We start from the raw sequence: 21,331 nt of genomic DNA on the forward strand, positions 1-21,331 counted from the left end.
AAGAACAACGTGGGCATCAATATAGTTGATACCTTTGAGCCTCATTCCTTTTTTTAACCCCGGAGAACTCGTAAAATCCCAGGTCTGGGAGGGATACCAGAGGTCAACAATTCAACATGCTGGATTAGTTATCTACCGCCACCTAACAAATGACACCAAAACTTGGCTTGAAACGGCATCGTTTATAACCTCACAGTTTCTAACCGTCGGGAATCTGGGTGCAGCTTACCTGGGTCTTCTGCCTCAGGGTTGCCGAAAAGCTGCAATCCCGGTGGGGGGACAGAGGTTGTGGTCATCTGAAGGCTGGACTGGGGAAAAATCTGCCTCCAAGTCCACTCTAGCGATTGTTGGCAGGAGTCAGTCCTCATGAACTGTTGGCCGGGGGCCTCCCTCTGTTCCTTCCAATGTGAGTCTCTCCACACAGCAGCTCACAATATGGCGGCTGACTTCATCCAACAAAGAAGAGCACAAGAGAAGGAATACAAACAACACAGAAGTCACCATCTTTTGCAAACTAGCATTTTTGGGAAAATAAGTAAAGTTATGCACCATAAGATGGCCGACAGGACTAACATAAGCTCTAGTCCCCAGCTTAGAGATTTCTCTTCCGGGTTCTTCTTTCTGCCCCACTTGCTGCATACACCAAATTACTACTAATGCGGAATGCAGAAGTAACTGATGATAAATTGTTCCCCATGCTTGTGCTCGGGACTCAGACCTCTGCAGAAGGATCTCCTCTGAGCCCGCTGGTGTGAAATAAAACCCCGATCCGCCAAGATCTCTGAGTGTCGTTTGGTGGTTCCCCTCCAGCAATCCAGCCTGGTTCCATAACAATATCAGACATGATATCCCATTACGTCCTCTATTTATTAGAGGCAAGTCATAAGGTTCAACCCGCACTTAAAAGGGGGGATTCCACAAGGGCCTGAACACCAGGAGGTGGGGTCCCTGGGGGCCATCTAAGAGGCTGCCTGACGTCTATGCCCATTAAACCCTTTTATCTTCCCCACAGACTCCTCAGTGGCTTTTGCTTTAACTGCTTCTGCCATGAAGAGCTAACTCACAGCCATCTGAGAGCCCTAACTAGTTAAGGAGCTCTCCTGGTTAACCTACCTGCTACTGTTTGGATTCAGGAGATTCTGTTTACTACCCAGAAACTCTTCAGAGACCCTTGAATTTGAGAGATTTATAAGGGAAAGGTTTAGAAATGGGCACTCCGCTCGTGTGACAAGATCTGGGAGTTGCAATAGTGTAGTTATTGTAAGGGGAAGTTTTAACACACCGTTTAGGGTACTCTCAAGCATCATAGATATTAAAGACCAGCTGAGTTAAGGGAAAGCCAAGAACCTTGACCTCCCCATGGCCAAGTTCCTCTTAATCAGCCCCATCCTGGGCCTTCCAAACCATTTTAGAGATGCATACAGTTTTGTCTGCTTGTCCTTAAAGCTTTTAGGGAACGTTTAAAACAACTCTGGACTGTGCTGTCCCTATAGAGGGTCAAAGGCAGGGGGCCAAGGATGGTTGCCTGAGTTCTGAATCTGAATCCCAGAGCTATCTGTAAAAGGGGTGGGGGCCTCAAGACAGCTGTGGTGATAAGCTGGAAAGGCCTTCCAATGAATCAGGAAAGAAAAAAGCCAAAGAACCCGAGGATACAGTCACATCATAAGCCTTGGAGGTCTTGATTTCCTAAGAGACTGCATTGCATCTGGTCAGAAGGGGTTAGACAGGCATAGATATGGACTGAAGACAGGCAGTAGGAAGGCCAAGAGGGGTCAGAGGCCTGGGGCCTGGTCGGCTCCTTTCTACCACATTTCAGTGGTCACATTCATCCTTTCTGGCAGAACGCCAATATGCCGCATTTAAAATAAGGAATACATGGGGTGCCTGGGTGGCTCAGTCAGTTGGGCATCCGACTCTTGATTTCGGCTCAGGTCATGATCTCATGGTCTGTGAGTTCTTTGCTGACAGTGTGGAGCCTGCGTGGGATTCTCTCTCTCTTTCTCTCTCTCTCTCTGCCCCTTCCCTGCTCACTTGTGAGCCTAAGCTCTCTCTAAGTAGATAAAAACTTTAAAAAATAAATACAATACAATACAATGCAATACAATGCAATGCAATGCAATGCAATGCAATACAATACAATACAATACAATACAATACAATACAATACACCAAGGCATCCGTGTGGGAGCTGGGTGGGATGGGTGAGGGAGGGAGAAGTGAAGGGTAACTCATCATGAGTCTGTTCCTTGCTCCATCACCTCCATGTTGTCTCAAGTTCCGTGATGGCATCCTGAGGCCTACACTGGGGGACGGTCACATTATTCATGGATTCAGAGTGTTTGTAGCCAAAATCTAACTGACCAACTTAAAAAAAAAAAAAAAATCACCTAATGAATTAGAAAGCAGAGACACCCGGACAGACATGGTTGCAAATGGAACGCTGTACCGAGGTGAAGGTAAAATGCCCCCGAGCCCATCTGCTGAAAAGGTTATTTCCAGTTAGTGCAACGATAAGATAGCTGGTTGAGGGTGCACTCGTGTGCTCTCATGTTTTAGCTTCTCTCTTTGCCATTTACACTCTTCTCCAGCACTGGACCATGACCGCTCCATGGGGCTGTCCTCAGCTTCCCAGATGATAGCACCCACCAACGGGAGTTAGATTTTTGTCTCTGGCTGAATCATAAGGACAAGAGGCAAAAAGTGCAAGGGCTGTAACAGCTCTCTAACCCCAATGCTTCTCAAAATGCCCCGGAGCAAATTCAGCGTGCTCATTCAGCCTCCGAGGCTGAGTCACCCACAAGAACTCAAATCCCAAACCAATGCAAGAAACACCCTTCCAGAGCTGATGAGAACGCACAGGGTGCACTTCTCCAAGATGTTCTCTTGAGAACCTGTCAGCACTGGCCCTCTGGAGACACGTGAATGATAGTGGGTGCAGGGATATAACGAACCAGAACCCAAACTTGCCCGATAAACCTAAATAAACACACAAGCTGCAGAATGAAGGCTTCCAGAAGCCTAAGAGCCTCTAGGCCAGTCAACTAGTGTCTCCAGTCAAAATGAGCAATCTACATCCATACTTTCCACCCTGTATTGCACGCGGACCTGCAGTATAGGTAAAAAAAAAAAAAAAATCGAGAACGGGGAATTATATGTTTCAAGATTTAATTTCAAGGAAAATGAAGGTGCCTTCTACCAGTCCAATTTACAACTGATCAATCTTCACTCATTACAATGTCAATGTTTCTTTTATGAACCTCAGACTCTGTGGTTTACAAGTAACTCAGCTAAGGATAATACAGCAGTTTGTACTCTCAAAAGATAAATGCTTTAAAGAAAAATCCGCTACCACACTAGGAGAAGGGGGCCATGATGGTTTCTTCCCCAGTCTTTTTCTACTAGGCGAAAATGCATGGTGGGTTTCTCCAAATGTGGGCTGCATAAATCTCCCATGCAGTGTGTCTGCTGGCCTCTTGTGAGATTCAAGATTACAATGAGACCAACCCATGCTTCTGTTTCTGGCCTGACTTAATAACTTACTAATTATAATTGACTGAACACCAGGCTTCAACCCACACATGTCAAGACTCATTTCTATCACCATTTTGGAGCTATTGTATTCTACAGAGAAGCATACTGGGAAGAGACCAATGGGTCACCGGAACATGGCAGACCTGAGGTCGATATCACGATCCAGAATATGAAGCCAGATGGTCTGAGGGCCTGGGGATAGGAGTGGGGATCTGGGGTCACGCAGGCACCGCAGGATGCGGGAACGAGGTCACTGAGCCCTGGTCACTGGAATTGTATGCTCTTAGCGATAAGTGAGTGAGCACAACGCTCTGAAGGGGCATCGCATTAGGGGTTTTTTAAATAGGGGTGATTTCACACCCAGGCCCACTGCCCAAACCATCTGAATACTTTCATGTCTAGATGCCTCTGGTCTAATCCCCGTAATTGGAGTTCATTGCACTGGGGATAAAGGAAGGGGGTAGTGGCATGAGATAGTTTTCTAAAAATATGGATTTATCTCGGTTAAGGTATGATGACAGTGTAAAGGGGCAACACAGCCCACAGCAGTTTGACTAGCCCATCCTTAGCCTCTGTCATCACGAAATAGGATTGTCCTGAGAAATCGACACCGACAGAGGTTAAGTTCCTTTGACAAGTGTCTTCTTTAAAAGGTGGACTGCAAACAGAGCTCAGGACTCCGGACTCCTAACTCAATGCTCTTTCCAAGGATACCCATCGATCTTTCCATGCAAAGTGCCAGTAGGAAATATCTCTTTCCATGGCCTTCCAGCAACATATGTGAGTCTGTGCCAGTGAGAGGCATCTATGAAATGAGGCCCAAGAAACATTTATGGAGATTGTTCTTGGCCTCAAGAAGCTTGAGGGCTGACCCCTTAATCCAGCCCCTGCGTGGAGATACATTCTCCACAGGATGCAACTTCTTCAGGGCTTCTCTGGAACGGCCATGGGGTTAATCTCCCAACCATAGGAAACCTAGTTATTTACAAGTCCCAGTATCTCTTTCCCACCTCTTTCCCTTCTCCAGCTCACATGGAAGAACGCTGGACCCAGCCAACAACCTTTGCCTCAAATCTCATCAAGGTGGAAAAGCCAGCCTGTTAGCAGAGTCTGTCCCCACCCCCACACGTTTGCCAGGACAGATTTCTTCTCTCAACACTGTATTTATTACTGGGGCGTGAAACACAAATCTGCAGATGTCTTTTCCATTCGCCTGCTGTTAAGAGTCTACTCAATAATTTAGCTCTCTCTCCCTTAAGTACATTTGGTTTCTGTTGGCTGTTGCGTAAGACAGCGCGGGATGAATTCGGAGGTAGCCTGGATTCCTCCCACCCTCTCCTGCCTCCTCTGTGCTTGGCTCTTGCGAGCATCGGTTTGCAGCTGCAGGAACAGAATCTCCTTAACTCTTGGGCAGCCACGACCATCACGCTGCTCGCTCGGAGACATAGCGCTCTGCTGTCTCTCCGTTAGATTCTCACAGCAAATGGATAGTTACATACAAAAACAAAACCCAAAAAACTATCACAAGAGGAGACCAGACACTGGCAACGGATAAAACAAAAGGAGGCACCGAGCTCTTTAATTAAGGTTCACGGAGGCATGTGAATCCTAGCTTTCAGTTACCCTGCTGCGCCTCTGCCTGATTAGCCACAATGCATCTGCTCGGTTTCCTGGTATCCATCTGTACTGCTAGGGCGAAATGTATTCTGGTCGCCCTGCTCCTCAATAAGATGGCTTAGAGGCATCAGCTGTAGACGGACTCACGGTTATGCGTGTCGACAGAGTGTTTCCTGCACTCCTTGCTGTGTTGACGTGTAAGATCACACCATCTTACATGTACCTGGGATTAACTCATATCCACACAGCCAGCCCAAATGAAATGCCTACCCCCCGGGAAACCCGGATGGTTTGGGGATGACTCACTTCTCCGCGGACGCACCGCAAGCTGGAAATACACCTCAATCGTATCCCTTTCTTAAAGTCCACCCGTCTGTTCTTCAATGGCTCATGCCACAAAATTCCTCCTTGAGTAGATTAAAAAGACCGTGAGAATTGGGACCTTTCTACACGTTACAACGTAAGGAACTTTTCATTTCGATGTGGCACGGGTGTATTATCTGTATACGAGGATTCTTTCTCACTACGGTGAAGTGACCACCATTTGGAGTCATTGGGTAGAGCGTGCTATGTATAACTAGTTATGTCGGCCTGTGTAATTTTAGTTTCCCCAAAGAGCTTATTTGCCTTCTTCATAAAAATGTGTAGGCACTGGGGCGTCTGGGTGGCTCAGCCGGTTAAGCGTCTGACTTTGGCTCAGGTCATGATCTCACGGTTCGTGAGTTCGAGCCCCACGCTGGGCTCTGTGCTGACAGCTCGGAGCCTGGAGCTTGCTTTGGATTCTGTGTCTCCCCCGCTCTCTGCCCCTCCCATGCTCATGCTCTGTCTCTCAATAATAAACAAAAATGTTTAAAAAAAATGTGTAAGCACTATGTAGATTCTAAAATTCTTTACTAATGTGGCATTCTGTGATCCAATAACATTGATCCCATAAACTCAGGTTCACAGAATTTGAAACAGCTGAGCTGACCTCATATACAAACTCAGACATCTGAGACTTAGAAATGTTTTCCTAAAACTGGTGAAATCCAAATAAAGTCTAGAGTTTAGTTAGAAGTAATGTATCAATAGTGGCTTTTTAGGTTTGACAAATGTATGATGGTTAACATAAGATGTTAACATTAGGAAGAACTGGGTGAGGGGTACGGGAACTCTCTGTGTTACCTTTGCAAATTTTCTGTAAATCTAGAAACTATTCCAAAAGAAACAATTTATTTAAAAACATTTAAAAAAAAAATATATATATATATATATATTTCCTCACTTGGGTATAAATAAAATCAACAGTTAGTTTAAACTGGGTATTACCAAAGTAATATCTTGCTACACCTCCATCAGAAAAGATGATGTGTGATAGGGGCAGCTGGGTGGCTCAGTCAGTTAAGAGTCCAACCCTTGATTTCAGCTCAGGTCATGATCTCACGGTTTGTGAGTTCAGGCTCTACGCTGACAGTGGGGAGCCTGCTTGGGATTCTTTCTCTCTCCCTCTCTGTCCCTCCCCCACTCATACATGCAGGTTCTCTCTTCTCTCTCAAAATAAATAAACTAAAAAAAAAAAAGACAAGATAATAAAGAGATATGCGTTGAAATCTTGTCATAGCTACAAATTTGATGTCAGTACTCATTAGATCATTCAGTTACTCACTGAGCGCTTCATTTCCTCCAGTGTGGTAGAAAGGACCTCAGCCTTTGAAGAATATCACATTCTTTTTTTCTTTTTTTTTAACGTTTATTTATTTTTGAGACAGAGAGAGACAGAGCATGAACGGGGGAGGGTCAGAGAGAGAGGGAGACACAGAATCTGAAACAGGCTCCATGCTCCGAGCGGTCAGCACAGAGCCCGACGCGGGGCTCGAACTCACAGACCGCGAGATCACGACCTGAGCTGAAGTCGGACGCTTAACCGACTGAGCCACCCAGGCGCCCCTCTTTTCTTCTTTTTAATGTTTTTTGAGACAGAGAGAGAGAGAGAGAGAGAGAGAGAGAGAGAGAGCGAGCACATGCACACAGTGGGGAAGGGGCAGAGAGAGAGAGAGAGAAAGAGAGAGAATCCTAAGCAGGCTCCCCACTGCCAGTACAGAGTGTGATGCAGGGCTCCATCTCACCAACTGTGAGATCAGGACCCAAGCCAGAACCAAGAGTCGGATGCTTAACCAACTGAGCCACCCAAGTGCCTCAAACAATTTCACATTCTTTCGAGAATTTCAGACTGCATGTCTTGAACTATGACGATGGAACTGGTATAAAATGTGAGGAGTAAGATAAGCTACAGGAGGGATTTCTCTTGTAAAGTGACCAAACCAGGAAACCTAAGTGGAAAGCTTTATAAATTCTGAGAGTTCATTTACTGGCGAGCACGGACTGAACATTGTTTCACCAGTGCACACTAGCTTTCCCACTACTTGTTCACACTAGCATCTCAATTAGGGTGACACGTGGGCAGTCATCATTAGTCTAGCCCTTTCTTTTTTTAATCCCCACTTAAACACCTTATGGAACTCAAAAATGGTAGCTCCAAAGGGGACCTAAAAAGGGCCTGACCCATTCTCCTCCTGAGGCCCAGAGACAGTTTTCAAATTAAACGAGGACACACAGGCAGAAGTACTGTGAATAAACTGCAGCATAATTAGAAAGGATAATGACTATTGATATCATGACCAGCCACTTGGCCAAGATCACCCGGCTACTTAGACCATGGAAGATTCTAAATGCCAAGGAGCCTGGCATGAGTCTCTGTAATATAATTATGGACTATTCTGAATCCCACATGAGTAAGTGTTTAATAAATAATCAACCGATTGCAACGTGGACTCTAACCCCGAGCCAGTAGAGAGGTTCCCTTTCCTTCTCAGAAAGGGTGAAGCCCGAAGAGAGAGCATTTGTTTGCCACTGTGAAAAGGAAACAGAAAGAAGCCTACATTTATTCCTGGGGGAGAATAATGTAACTGTTATAAGCTGCTGTGTTACATCAATTTAAAAGTAATTTTTTCTAAATTAAGAGAAGATTGAGTGGGGAAAAGGCTTCCTTTTGGAAATTTAATTCCCAACGGAGTATTTATATGCTGATACTCTTTGAAAATATACAAGCCATAAGCTGCTTCGTGTGCCAGCAACATCAAGCAGGACAGGAAAGAAGTCATTCTTCACACAGTCGTCTCCCTCTCACTCTTACCCTTCCCCTCCTTAGACAGCCCCCCCCCCCAACTCTCCTTGATCTCACCAAAATCCATGCCAACTCCTTTAAAAACAGATAGGCATAAAATAATCAAGTTCCATGCTGAATATCAACAAAATCCATGGCAATGAATGGGAATGAAGGAGAACATTTCATTTCATATTTAAAAATGTTAAATTGGGTGCTTATAATTCCCCTGATTTAGCTTTTTTAATTAAAAAATTCAAGCTTTATTCAACATTTGCATATTCATGCCTCCATAATGTGCACTGATTGCATTAAAGGCAGAGAAAAAGCATGTAAGTGCAGCACAAATATAGTTACTCATCAAGTGCACCATCTATGTATGCATAGATAAATATTTCCAAACAAATTAACATATACCCCAGCACAGGTGCTCTGGCCTTACAACCCCCCTCCCACCCCCAGCCTCCAGCGCCTTCAGCCCTACTCTTCCTTCCATCAAGTTTCAAGAGCCAGAGCATCAGTTTAGAAATTTTATAATTTGGTGTTTTGTAGAATTAGCGAGTCCCTTTGCCAAAAGTCTCTGATCAGTGACTGTCTACTACTGGCAATAGTCAGGGGGAAAAACATTCCACTGCACTCTTTATTAAACACGAAACAAACATCTTCCATAATTCAACAAAGACTTCCAATAGTTTGTAGTTGCCGGCCATCGGGAGGGGCAGTTGTCATGTCTGAGACGTGGGTGTCGCAGACCAGGAGAGGGGCACCGTTAATGGCCCACCGAGAGCCAGTCTCCTCTAACTTCTTGCTCACAGAATCAGGACTGTTTGAAATGACAGTGTGCCCACCTCTTAGAAGGAGTCGGTGTTTCATCTAAGCCAGAGGTTGGCAAACTACCCCTGGGCCAAATCCAGCCCATCACCTGCTGGTGTAAATAAAAGAGTGATGGAACACAGACATACCCATTCACTTACTTATTGTCTATGGCTGTTTTCATACTCCAAGGATAGATGAGAGGAGCTGCAACAGAAAGCATATGGCCTGCAAAGCCTCAGATATTTACTACCTGGCCCTGTACAGAAAATATTTCCCAAGCCCTGGTCCAAGCCAACCCTGGCCAATTTCTCAGCCTCCCTTTCAGCTAGGAAGATGTTGGATTGTATGCAGTAGGTGAGGAAGAAGTTGTTACCAGTGGCTACTTTGGGATAACCCCATAGATGATAGACACATTCACTGAAATAAGAATGGTGGAGGGGCATCAGATTTGGGGACTGGAGTGTAGAGAGGAAGACAGAACTTCAGGACATATGAATCTACAACTCGAGGTGCTTTTGGGAAGTCAAGTAAACATGTCAAGTATACAAGTATAGAACTCAGAAAAGAGATCTAGCTATTTAATTCAACGGACACTTCTTGGGTCTTATGCCCCGCAAACTGATATCTTCAATGAAACCATCCTGACCACTTTTTCTTCTTATGACTCCATCTTAACTTAGTTTCTACAGCACTAGCCCTTACTGGTTTCTCTCCCTACCTCTCTGACTGCTCCTATTAGGTCCTTTGCCTACTCACATTTTGTCCTTCACTCCCTAAATTGGGGGATTCTTTTCGGGGTTTATCATCACGTTTTTGCTTCCCTCATTCACATCGGCCTCATAACTTTCAAGCAAATGACTTCCAAGTTGACATTACTAGCCTAGACTTTTCTCTCCACCTTGACCCATTATTACCTGTTGTGTATCCCCAAACGGGTGCCATGTTGGCAGCTCAGACTCTGTGTACCTAAAATGCTTTCTTATCTTCCCCCACATAGAGAAAAGACACCGGCCATACAGTTGAAATTCCTAGTGTTGAGTCCTGGCTGTGAGTCACCCTGACTGTGTGAGTGTTAGCAAATTTCTTCATTTCTGAGCCTCAATTTTGCCATTTCCACGGGCCTCAGAAAAGGTACAAAGTCCCATTCCCGGCTGTACATGAGAAGAAACTGATGACTTGGAATATATGGTGAGGAAACCTGGACAGACTTTGAGAGGATAATATTTGAGCTTGAGAAGTGGGGGAAACTTCAGGAATCTACATGTCCCCCTTTTATAGACCCGCCTGATCTAAATCTGAGTATACCCAGAGGTGGAGCATACTCTGGCTCCCAGCCCTCTGTTGGGAAGCAGAAGACCGGAACCTCATTCGACCTCTGCTCGGCTGGCTAGGGCCTGCATTGAGCACTGTGGTTCTAGTTCACCTTATTCCCTAACTATTCCTGAAAGGGGGGCTTTCAAGTCAGCTCAAACTTGATCTCAGGTTTGCATCTACTTTTCTTAGGCTTTAATCTTCTTGATTTAGAAAATCACGACGACGATGAGGACGGCAAAAACTGACTGCAAATGAGCTTTACAAAGAGGCAGGCGTGTAGAGCGGGTTTACATCAAGCAAATCAGGGAACACAGGCTGCAAGGGGAATGACGTTCAGGGGTGCTCACGGAGGGGACAGCCCGAAAGGTGCACTCAGGCCCTTCCTCGCTGAGATGGGGCTCCTGCCGGTCCCGGATGCTCACCAAGGCATCCTTTCTGGTTTTCTACACCATATATCTACTTGGCGTTTGCTCAAGGATCAGCTCCGAGCCTTTGTGTTTCACCTGAGATGAATCCTTTTACCAAAGGACGCATCTTCTGACTTCATAAGCACTCAAAGGCCAGAGTCAGAATATTCACCATCTCCCTCGTAAAACCTTTTCGCGAGGGCTACCATTCCGGAGATCTACAACGTGGTCTGTGTATTCCTACTCCTCAAGAACATGGGAAAGCAAACTGGGTATTAGAAGAAAAAAGAAAAGAAACCACTTCCAAGCTGGTGTGGTTCCAGGAAACAGGAAGTGAAGAAGGGATCCCTCGTTGCTCTCTCCCGACTGTTGCCCCGGGACTCAGAGCTGCCCAGGAAGACTGAGTTAACACGGGAGCCAAACTCCCCTCCGAGAGTCTAGGGGCAGAGTTCTTTCTTTGTAGTGATGACTAGATCTAGCTGTGCCAGGGAGTGTGGGGCCGTAGGCCTGGCATTTGAACAGGAAGGGAGGCCAATCCTAAATGAAATCAAACTGTGAATAAAGGAGGATTAAAATAAAAATTGACAGCCCAGTTCACAGAGCTAGCGTGCGGCTCAGCTGCCGGAGAGTCTCTGCCATCATATGCCTTGGAGACGAGACATGAAAAATTGCCGACAGAGCTACTGGCTGAGGAGCTTGTGAGAAGCGCGTCTGCCCGCACGTTGTCGTGCCTGTGACGCTCGGAAGGTAAGAGGGGCTGGTGAGAATGTTGACAGGCCGAGAAGTTTCTTTGAAAACAGCCTAGAAAGCCTGCCAGGAGTGCAGGAAGCCCAACGTTCTCATTCGAAAGCTCTGCTCCCCGTGCTTTATAGCCGCAGTGATACTATTTTAAAATAACCATTTCAGAGAGGACGCTGGATTCGGAAGCAGGAACTCTGAACCCCAGCCCCGCCTCTGCCAACTCGATGTGTAACCTTGGCAAAATGCTTTTCCCTTCTCAGCGCCCATGTGGTGAAAAGTGTATTTTCAGCTTGGAAGGGAGAGAGAGCCTGGAGGCGGGAGACTGGGCACAGGGGCGCGGGGAGGGACGAGACTTGGTTCCTGGGTTTCTGGGCTGAGGTTGGGAGACCCAGGGCCCAGAGAACAGAGAAGTGCAGAACAGGATATGGCCAACACTGCTCCAGGGAGGTTTTAGCCATTCACCTCCCATCACCGGTGAAATACGTCCATCGGCAGTGGGTTGAAGAGTGCCCAAGTCCTGAGCATCGGAACCTGTGAATGGGATCTTATTTGGAAGAGAGATTATTTTTGTAGATGTAATTAAGGATCTCAAGATGAGATCATCCTGGGTTTGGGGCGGGCCCTATATCCAATGGCAAGTGTCCTTACAAGAGAAACGCGGAGGGAGGTTTGAGAGACTCGGACACAGGGGAAGCCATGTGAAGACAAGGCAGAGACTGGAATCTATATCCCCCAGTCAAAGGATATCTGGAGCCGCTGGAAGTTGGGAGAGGCAGGGAACGGTTCCCCTGTAGAGACTCAAGGGGTTACACGTTGACTCTGCCAACACGTCAACTTCTGGCTACCAGAACCGAGAGAGACTAAGCTGCTGTTGTTTTAAGCCACATGATTTGGAGTAATTTGTTAAAGCAGCTCTAACACCGCCCTTGTGAATGGAATAGCCTAGCATCTCTAAAAATACTTCCTTACTCTAAGCCTTGGGGTCTCAAAGATGTTCATCTAAACGGGCAGGGGGTTGGAATAGATCTCTCTAACGCCAGGCTACTCCCAGAAAGAAGAGAATTCACTGCTTTAATTCAACTCCGAGATGAACATCAAAGGGGCAGAGTGCTTCAAGTCGTCTGGTGATGTTGTCTGGAGGAGACACCCTTCCTACAGGCACCTGCTGAGAGATGAGGTAGGTTGACGCCACAGGAACGGCCAATGAGGAGCTGTCGGTGCTGGACGTTTCCAGCATGAGTGCTGCATTGTGAGGATGGGGTACACAGTTAGCACCTGATGCGGGAGGCCTCCTTCCATGCCCGCAATACTCCTCAGCCTTCACATGGGTGTGCTGTTCATCCTCAGGCCTCATTCATCCCCTGACTCATTAATGGGGCATGTGCATTCTGAGCCCTGACAGTGGGTGGCCATCCCACACGTTCACCCAACTGCCCAGTGACCCATGACATGACTTACGAAAGGAACGGCAGATATGCGGCAGGAAGTAGAGGGGATGGGTGTGGCCCTGGAATAACTTGAAGCCAACTGGTTGACCAGCAACCCAAGAGGGAGGGGGGGGGGAGAGAGAGAGAGAGGTAGGGAAAGAGAGAGAGGGGGGTGGGGTGGGGGGAGAGAGAGGCAGACAGATGGACTGCAGTACAAATGTTGCAACAATGAATGTTCAATTGGTCAAGAAAACTGAAATGATTACTAATTTTAAAAACCCATAAGATTTTCATTACTGAATTCACTGCCTCTCTGAGCCAAGACCAAAGAACTTCCACACAGACCTTCTCATTCAGGTAGAATAACTTTTTTTTTTTTAAGCTCTTAGGAGAGAACTTTGAGAGGAATCAAATGCGCTTCACAGTTTATAGAAATGTAAGTGTTAAAACCACTTACGAGGGTGCTACAGAAATGCTCTAGGAGGCATTTTCCTTCACACACAAATAAGTTATTAAGATTTTAAGTGCACATTTCGATTTCGATGGGTTAAATGTTTTATTTATTTGTGATTTTTCAAATTGTGGTAAAATACACATAATACAAAATTTACTATTGTAACCTTTTTAAAAAAATTTTTAAATGTTTTTATTTTTATTTTTGAGAGAGAGAGACATACACACACAGCAAAAGCAGGGGAGGGGCAGAGAGAGAGGGAGACACAGAATCAGGCTCTGAGCTGTCATCACAGAGCACGATGTGGGGCTCGAACTCGTGAACCGCGAGATCATGACCTGAGCCGAAGTCAGACACTTAACTGGCTGAGCCACCCAGGCGCCTCATCATAACCATTTTTTTTTAATTTTTTAACATTTATTTATTTTTGAGACAGAGAGAGACAGAGCATGAACGGGGGAGGGGCAGAGAGAGAGGGAGACACAGAATCGGAAGCAGGCTCCAGGCTCTGAGCCATCAGCCCAGAGCCCGACGCGGGGCTCGAACTCACGGACCGCGAGATCGTGACCTGAGCTGAAGTCGGACGCTTAACCTACTGAGCCACCCAGGCGCCCCTCATCATAACCATTTTTAAGTATAAAGTTTAGTAGTGTTAGTATCTACATGATGCCGTGTAACCTGCCTCCAGAACTGAAACACCCTATCAAGCTCCCTATTCTTGCCTTCCTCAAACCCCTGGAAACCACCACTCCACCCTGTCTCAGTGAATTTGCAGTTGGTACTGCACAGGAGTGGAATCACACAGTATTGGTCTTTCTGTGGCTGGCTTACTTCACTTAGCACAACGTCTTCAAGGTTCATCCATGTTGTAGCATGTGCCAGAATTTCCTGCCTTTTGTAAAGCTGATCGTATTCCGCTGTATGGACAGACCACGTTTTGTTTATTCATTTATCCATTGATGGACACTTGGGTTCCTTCTCCCTGTGCACAAATTAATTAAACGCATAAATCTTCTTTTGTGGCTAAAATTCTAGTGCTTTTGTTTGCATCTCATTTTGCATATCTCATTTAGAACTACAAGACACAGTGTAATTGGTAGTTATGAATGACTCTGAAGAGATTCCTGGAGGTGTGAACCAATCCTTCTCAAGTGGCTCTTCTTCTAGCCAGAATTTCACCCAAGGGGACTGCACTACACATTGATGAAACAATTTTTAGCAGCTGTATTCTTGTTTGGTCATGAAGAATGCATGTGGCCTCTGCCTCTTTGCCAAAGGGGCTTATTATTCACATACTTGAATTGAAATTTGACATCCATCTTCTACTGGCAGACATTCACTGGCAAATGCTTCAGTATCCTAAGACATTGTTCCCTGGACTTCCAACCTCTCAGGTTCTAACGAATTATTAATTCTGCAAGAGGAAGGCTATATTCCTCATCCTTAAATTCCAGATGAAGATCTCTATTACCTCAGCCTAGCTTGAAATAGAAATTTGGGGTCCACATTTCCCACAAACATATCCTACGGGTCTGTGAGCATTATAATGCCACGTCACCTTAATTTTTAAAAAAGATGGTCCTTGGGGTGCGTAGGTGGCTCAGTTGGTTAAGCAACCGACTTGATTTCAGCTCAGAGCACGATCTTGTGGTTTGTTGTGACTGGGCCCCACACTGGGCTCTGTGCTTATCATGTGGAGCCTGCTTGGGATTGTCTCTCTCCCCATCTCTCTGCCCTTCTCACACTCATGCACGCTCTCTCTCTCAAAATAAATAAACATTAAAAAAAGACGGTCCTTCATTTCGGGTGAAAAGCTAAACCCATTTTTATGCCAGGCAGGGGGTCCCAGGCCAGGTAGCATCTCTGACCAACTACTTCACTGCAAAGACCAAGGAGAATGCAGACACCACCATGGGAATACAGGACCCAGTCCCTTCTCTGTCCTCTGTACCTACATCACTGTATTATAATTATTAAATGAGTTGACATTTGTAAAGGAAGAGCATCTTGTACGTACTTGGTTCTCAGCACATGCTAGCTTGCCTATCATTATTATTAGATTACTAGTCTGGACAGGATTAGAGCCATTCTTTCCTTTCTTCTCACCCTTTCTCCCTCCTCCAATTACCCAATGAGAACCCCCCAAAGATTTCACTAGTTTTCACCCCACAGGTATTGCTTTTCATTGACCCCAGCCCCCTGAGTTCCTCCTGGCTTCCTACCATCCTCCCCACCCATCCCCACCAGAGCCAGTGAGGACCAGCAGCCACCTCAAGCCTCTGCAGCTGCAGAAATGCAAGATACCAGCCCAGATCCCCGTGGCTGACCTCCACCACCGTGTGCGTGCTGGGGCTAACCCCTCCAACCCTGCACTTGCAACAGCCTCACTCCTATCACCAGCCTCCGCTGTCAGGCGTGCCCCCATGGACGTGCACACCAACAGCCAAAGCCCCTCCTTTGTGGGCTGCTTGTGGGCCCAGATTCAGCCCTGTCTCCTGTCACTGGCCTCCACCACCAGCCTCAACTGAAACTAGATCCCCTCCCCATCCAAGCCAACATTTGCGCACCCTTGACTCAACCTCTGTCCCTGGTCTCCACCGCCATGTGCACGCCCATGGGGAGACCACGTAGCTGCAGGAGGAAATACTGACAGCCAGGACCTCTGCCCACCTGTAAGCCCAGTTCCAGCCTGTCTTGTGTCACAGGCCTGTATTGTACTTACCTGCAACTAGTCCCTCTGGCTCTGTACCTGCATGCTTCTGGTTGACTCCCAACACTGGCCTCTACTGCTATGCTCCCATGGCAAGAACCAGCAGCTATAGTAGCATATGCTGACAGTCAGGGCCACCCCCACAGCCAACACTGTGCCTGAAGATGGCCCTGGTTCTTGCTGTCTGCCCTGGTCCCTACCACTACGTTTGTGTCTGTATACCAGCCACACATGGGAACCTAGGGCCGCCCCCTACAGCCAGGTGTGTGCACTGCTAGCTCTGGCCACAACCGCTGCCTGCCCTGACCCCTAGCTGATAGACCTGGACATGCTGCTGGGGACCTAAACAGTCCTTGTAGCCTCTTTGGACCCTTCCCAGCACTCATCAAGGACAAAGCAGTTGTGACTGCTGTGGATCCCGGCGGCCCGACCTGACGAGGTACCACACCCCCTAGACCCAGAGCTGCCACACACATCCCTGCACTTGGCGCCTTGACCCACCAGAATCTGTGTCATGGCACACGCCACCACAATGCCACCCACAGGAAAACATCTTTCTTTACTGAAGTCAGTCCGTAAAGTCTGCTAGAGGTGGCTGTTGCTTCAAATGTGCAGACACCTACTCAAGGCCCCAGAATCACGAAACAGGAGAGAAATATGACTTCGTCAAAGGAAACAGTGAACTGCCAATAACTGATCCCGAAGAAAAGGATACAGGGATTGCCCCAAAGAACTCAAAATAATTGTTCTAAAGATGCTCAGAGAGATATAAAAGAATACAGGTAAACAATTTAATGAGATCAAGAAACAACACAAGAAAAAAAATGAGAAGTTAACACAGAAAACATAAAAAAGTCAAACAGAAATTTTGGAGCTGAAGAATTCAATGACTGAACTCAGTAGAGACCTTGAACAATGGACTGCCCCAAGCAGAAGAAAGAACCAGTGAGCTCAGAGACAGATCACTTGAAATTAGCTAGTCAGAGGAGCCAAAGAAAAACAAAAACAAAAACAAAAACAAATGAACAGGAATGAAGAAAACCTATGGGAACTACTGGATACTATTAAGAGAAACAATCTATACGTCACTGGAGTTTCAAAATAAGAGACAGGGGTAGAAGGCTTATTTAAATAAATAATGGCTGAGAACTTCCCAAACTTGGCAGATTCAGACATCCAAGTTTGAGAAGTTCAAAGGGGACCTCAAAATTTCAATCTAAAATGATTTTCAGTAAGACATATTATAATAAAACGGTCTAAAATCAAAGACAAAGAAAAAAATTAAAGCATCAGGAGAAAAATATTTCTCTGATACAAGGGAAACCCATAACACCATCAGCAGATTTCTCAGCAGAAATCTTTGCAAGCCAGGAGAGAATGGGATGACATATTTCAAGTGTTGAAGGAGAAAAACCTGCCAAACAAGAATGCTTTACTCAGAAAAGATGTCCTCCAGAAATGAAGGAGAGATAAGGACTTTCCCTAATAAAAGCTGAGGGAGTTCATTGCAGCCAGACCTGCCTTATAAGAAGTGCTGAAAGGAATTCTCAAGCTGAAACAAAAGGGCACTAGCTAGTAACTTGAAAACATATAAAAAATACAATCCAATAGATGATACACTGGTAGAGTTTACAGCCGGATTCAGAACACTCTAATACTATAATATGGGGGTGTGCTAACCATTTAACTCTAGTAAAAAGAGTAAGGAACAAAACTATTAAAAACAGCTATAGCTACACCAATCTCACAATGGATACACAATATGAAAAGATATAACTCATGATATCAAAAAACATAAATGTGGGGGGAGGGGAAGTAAAAAGGTACTGTTTTAGTATGTGATCACAGTTAAGTTGTTATCAGTTTATTACTTTTTTTAAAGGCAATCTTGTTTTTAATTTATTTCAGATTTATTTTTTGAAGCTTTTAAAATTTATTTTGGATGAGACAGAGACAGCATCAGTGGGGAAGGGGCAGAGAGAGAGGGAGACAGAGAATCTCAAGCAGTCTCTGCACCATCAGCACAGAGCCCTACGTGGGGCTTGAACCTACAAAACCATGAGATCACGACCTGGGCCAAAACCAAGAGTCAGACACTTAACTGACCGAGCCACCCAGGCACCCCAAGTTGTTATCAGTTTAAAATAGACTGTTCTCTATCAGATGTTTCAAGTAAGCTATGGGGTAACCACAACCGAGAGAACACAAAATAAAAAGAAGGCAGGGACACCTGGGTGGCTCAGTCGGTTAAGGGGCAGACTCTTGATTTCGACTCAGGTCATGATTTCACAGTCATGAGATTGAGCCCTGAGCTGGGCTCCGTGCTGAGCACAGATCCTGCTTAAGATGCTCTCTCCCTCTCTATTTGCCCTTCCCCCGCTTGCACTTTTTTTCTCTCTCTTGCTCTCAAAAAAAAAAAAAAAAAAAAAAGAAGAAGAAGGGAATCAAAGTATACCACTATCAGCTCACAAAGGAAGATGGAAAGTGAGGAAGAAAGAAATGAAGAAACTACAAAACAGCCAGAAAACAATTAATGAGAAGGCAACAGTTGGGTGGTAGATGGGGGGATGGGTGAAATAGGCGAAGGGGATTAAGAGTACACTTATCATGATGCACAGTGAGTACTGTACAGAATTGGTGAATCACTATTTTGTACACCTGAAACTAATACAATACTGTAGGCTAATGACCTTGGAATTAAAAAAATAATTGTTTTTTAAATAAGAAGGCAACAGTCAGTCTGTACCTAGCAATGATTATTTTAAATGTAAATGGATTAATGTCTCCAATCAAAAGGCACAGAGTGGCTGAATGTATAAAAAACAAAACCCAACTATATGCTGCCTACAAGAGATACACTTCAGCTTTAATGACACACACAGGCTAAAAATTAAGGGATGGAAAAAGATATCCTACAAAAATAGAAACTAAAGAAAGCAAGAACAGCCATACTTACACCAGACAAATAGACTTAAGTCAAAGACTATAACACAAGACAATGAAGGTCATTATATATTGACAATGGACTCAATTCATCAAGAAAATGTAGCAACTAAATATATATGCACCCAACACTGAAGCACCTAAACATATTAATCAAAAACTAATAGGTCTGAATGGAGTAAAGGACAACAATACAGTAATAATGGGAAATATCACTACACCACTTTCAACAATGAATAGCTTATCCAGACAGAAAATCAATAAGAAAATATTGGACTTGACCTGTACTTTAAACAAAAAGGACCTCTTAGGTGTATACGGAATATTCCACCCAACAGCAAGCAGAATGTACTTATTTTCATGTGCACACAAAACATTCTCCAGAACAGATCATATGTAAGGTCATGAAACAAGTCTCAGCAAATTTCAAAAGACTGAAATCATACCAAGTATCTTTTCTAAGCACAATGATATGAAACTAGAAATCACTAACAAGAGGAGAACTGGAAAACTCGCAAGTATGTGAAAATTAAGCAACGCACACTGGAACAACAAGTAGGTCAAAGATAAAATCAAAAGGGAAATAAAAAAGTATCTTGAAACAAATGAAATGACAACACAACATACCCCAACTGACAGGATGCAGCAAAAGCAGTGCTAAAGGGGAAATTTCCAGTGATAATTGTGTGCCTACATTAAGCAAGGAGAAAGATCTCACATAAACAGCCTGACTTTATAGCTCAAGGGACTAGGAAAACAAGAATAAAACTAAGCCTAAAGTTAACAGAAGGAGGGAGATAACAAAGACCAGAGCAGAAATAAAAGAAACAGAATAGAAAGTAATCAAAAAGATCCACAAAACTAAGAGTTCCTTTTTGAAAAGATCAATAAAATTGACAAACATTTGACTATGCTTACCAAGAAAAAAAGAGAGAAGACCCTAATAAATGAAATTATAATTGCAAGAGGATACATTACAACTGATAGCATAGAAATACAAAGGATCATAAGAGACTGGTATGAAAAATTATACACAGACAAATTGGGCAACTTAGAAGAAATGGATACGTTTTTGGAAATATGCAAACTACCAAGTCTGAATCCTGAGAAACTAGAAAATCTGAATAGATCAATAACAAGTTAGGAGATTGAATCAGCAATCAAAAGCTTCCCCCCCAAAAAAGAAGCCCCAAACAAACGGCTTCATCAGTGAATCCAACCAAACATTTAAAGAAGAAATAACACCAATTCTTCTCCAACTCTTTCAAAGACATTGAAGAGGAGGGAACACTATCAAACTCAGCACTACAAGGTCAGCATTACTCTGATGCTAACGTCAGAGAAGAAAACTGCAAGAAAGGAAAACTACAGCCAACGTCCTTGATAAATACGGATGTAATAATCCTCAACAAATTACCAGCACACCAAATTCAACAGCATATTTACAGGATCGTATACCATGATCAAGTGTGATTTATCCCTTCTATGCAAGGATGGTTCAACATGTGAAAAGCAATCAATGGGCTACACCACATAATAGAATGAACGATAAAAATCATACGATCATCTCAAGAGATGCAGAAAAAAGCATTTGACAAAATTCAACATGCATTCTTGATAAAAACTCAGCAAATCGGATATAGAAGAAACGTACTGCAACATCATAAAGGCCTTATGTGACAAGCCCACAGGTAACATCATGCTCAATGGTGAAAGGCTGCAAGTTTTCTACTTAATATCAAGAACAAGACAAGGTTGCCACTCTCACCACTCCTATTCAACAGAGTTCTGGAAGTCCTAGCCAGAGCAACTGGGCAAGAAAGAGAAACAGAAGGTATCCAAACTGGAGAGAAAGAAGTAAAATTGCCTTTGTGTGCTGATGACATGATCTTGAATATGAAAATCCTAAATGCTCCTGAAAAAAAAAAAAAAGAAAAACAAACAAAAACTGTTACAACTAATAAATTCAGTAAAGTTACAGGATACAAAATGAATATACAAATATCAGTTGCATTTCTGTGCACCAACAGCAAACTATCTGATAAAGAAATAAATAAAGTAATTCCCTTTACAGTAGCATCAAAAACAACAAAATACTTAGGGATAAATTTAACTGAGGAAATGAGAGATCTGTACACTGAAAACTGTAACTTTTTATTTTTTAATGCTTATTTATTTATTTTGAGAGAGAGTGCAGGGCAAGGGCAGAGGGAGAGGGGAGAAAGAAAG

At 44.5% G+C, this 21,331-nt stretch overlaps 1 protein-coding gene across 1 annotated transcript in view; it reads right to left on the bottom strand.

Annotated features, from left to right (window-relative positions):
* Nucleotides 1-247: 247 nt before the first annotated feature.
* Nucleotides 248-21,331, bottom strand: part of CDKAL1 (CDK5 regulatory subunit associated protein 1 like 1) — a 712,098-nt gene continuing 691,014 nt past the window's right edge. Inside the window, exon 16 of the mRNA XM_047858501.1 lies at nt 248-446. Within this exon, the coding sequence (XP_047714457.1) occupies nt 429-446 (18 nt within the window). The 3' untranslated portion in view covers nt 248-428. The remainder of the gene's footprint in view (nt 447-21,331) is intronic.

The sequence above is a fragment of the Prionailurus viverrinus genome, chromosome B2, assembly GCF_022837055.1.
Source record: "Prionailurus viverrinus isolate Anna chromosome B2, UM_Priviv_1.0, whole genome shotgun sequence".
In the NCBI taxonomy this organism is placed as follows: domain Eukaryota; kingdom Metazoa; phylum Chordata; class Mammalia; order Carnivora; family Felidae; genus Prionailurus; species Prionailurus viverrinus.